Source organism: Chrysochloris asiatica, unplaced genomic scaffold (assembly GCF_000296735.1).
Source record: "Chrysochloris asiatica unplaced genomic scaffold, ChrAsi1.0 scaffold00427, whole genome shotgun sequence".
Classification (NCBI taxonomy): domain Eukaryota; kingdom Metazoa; phylum Chordata; class Mammalia; order Afrosoricida; family Chrysochloridae; genus Chrysochloris; species Chrysochloris asiatica.
In genome coordinates this window covers 1,145,062-1,146,557 of record NW_006408945.1, presented here as the reverse complement: position 1 = coordinate 1,146,557, position 1,496 = coordinate 1,145,062, and the positions used below count along the sequence as shown (strand labels likewise).

Below are 1,496 nucleotides of genomic sequence, written 5' to 3'. Positions count from 1 at the left end.
ATGTTTATAATGCATAATTTATATTCCTACATTCATTTTTTCAATAGGTAAATTAGTTTTTAGATTGTAGACAAAATTCTTTGATTAATTATTTTTAGGGAACAATATAGATTGACATCAAGGATTTCTTTTATTTCCATGTAGGAAGAACCTTTTGTAATGGTCTCTGAAAATGTCTTGGGTAAACCGAAGAAATACCAGGGCTTCTCCATTGATGTTTTGGATGCCTTATCTAACTACCTGGGTTTTAACTATGAAATTTATGTCGCACCCGATCACAAATATGGAAGCCCTCAAGAAGACGGGACATGGAATGGCCTGGTAGGAGAATTAGTTTTTAAGGTATGTATTTATTTCTTTATTCCATGTCTAAAGTTTTATCTGTTACTCCTAAAAGCTAATTTCATATAAAATAAGTGTACTCATGCATTCAGTAGTGGTGTTGAATAAAAGAGTCTCAGTCTGTATTATTTTATCAGTGCTATGGAAAGAATAACTGCTGACAAAATTAATCTGAACTTTTAAACATTTCTTTTAATAGAAATGGATATAGATCAAGAGCTTACCTCTGCCAAATTTTAATCTCAAAATATTTAACAATATCTTGTGCTTGATAAAGTCACAATGTAATTTACAAATACAATCCATAACATTGGTTTCATTTAAAAAGCAATGTTATTTGCAAAAATGTTAAATGCTAATCATTTACTGACTAACTACTTTTAGGTGAGGTAGATCTATACTTATGTATAATTTTTTGTTTGTGTTTTCAGTTTTCAAAAAGGCTTAAACAAATTTATTTTGTTCTTTAGTTCTGTCAGTTTTTCCTTTATTTTATTAAAATTCTGTTACTAGGTGCATGTAGATTTATAATTGTTATATCTTCCTGTTGAATTGTTGAATAGTCATGTTTGGATTTGTAATTTAAAATTTAATTTATATGTATACTATCTTCCTTTTTTCTTTCCTTTGTCTGCATGTTTTTTAGTGTATGACTTTATTTACTCTTTTGACTATTTAGTTATATCTTCTTTGTGTTTTTGTTTATTTCTTGTTAATCTAGACACAGTAGTATGGATTCTTAACATCATATTATGTTTAGTATTAATATTATACCACTTCACTTAAAAAGGTAATAAAGTTGAAGCAGTATTTATTCATTTAAACTCAAGCGATCATTTGTGCTATTATGGTTATATATTAATATTATATAAACCCTAAAATAAAATAAAGTTTTTAATTTAAATAATCAGTTGTATTTTGAAGGTATGATTTTGTTAATTGACCTCGAGTTCATTCTGATTTACAGTTTTAAGGATGTCTAAAAATATATTTGCTGATATTTTGCCTCAAATTTACCACTCTTTTTGCAGTCTTTATTCTTTTGTATGTGTCTGAGCACTTATCTGGTAGTATATTTTATCCCAATTATAATGTATTAAAGAACAATCCTACAAGTAACATTGTCTTTTGTTTATTTTGTTGTTGTTGTTGTT

General features: G+C 27.1%; 1 protein-coding gene across 1 annotated transcript in view; it reads left to right on the top strand.

Moving 5' to 3' along the window:
* GRID2 (glutamate receptor, ionotropic, delta 2) overlaps positions 1–1,496 on the top strand; it is a 992,360-nt gene that overhangs the window by 396,731 nt on the left and 594,133 nt on the right. Inside the window, exon 4 of the mRNA XM_006876921.1 lies at positions 145–342. Within this exon, the coding sequence (XP_006876983.1) occupies positions 145–342 (198 nt within the window). The remainder of the gene's footprint in view (positions 1–144; positions 343–1,496) is intronic.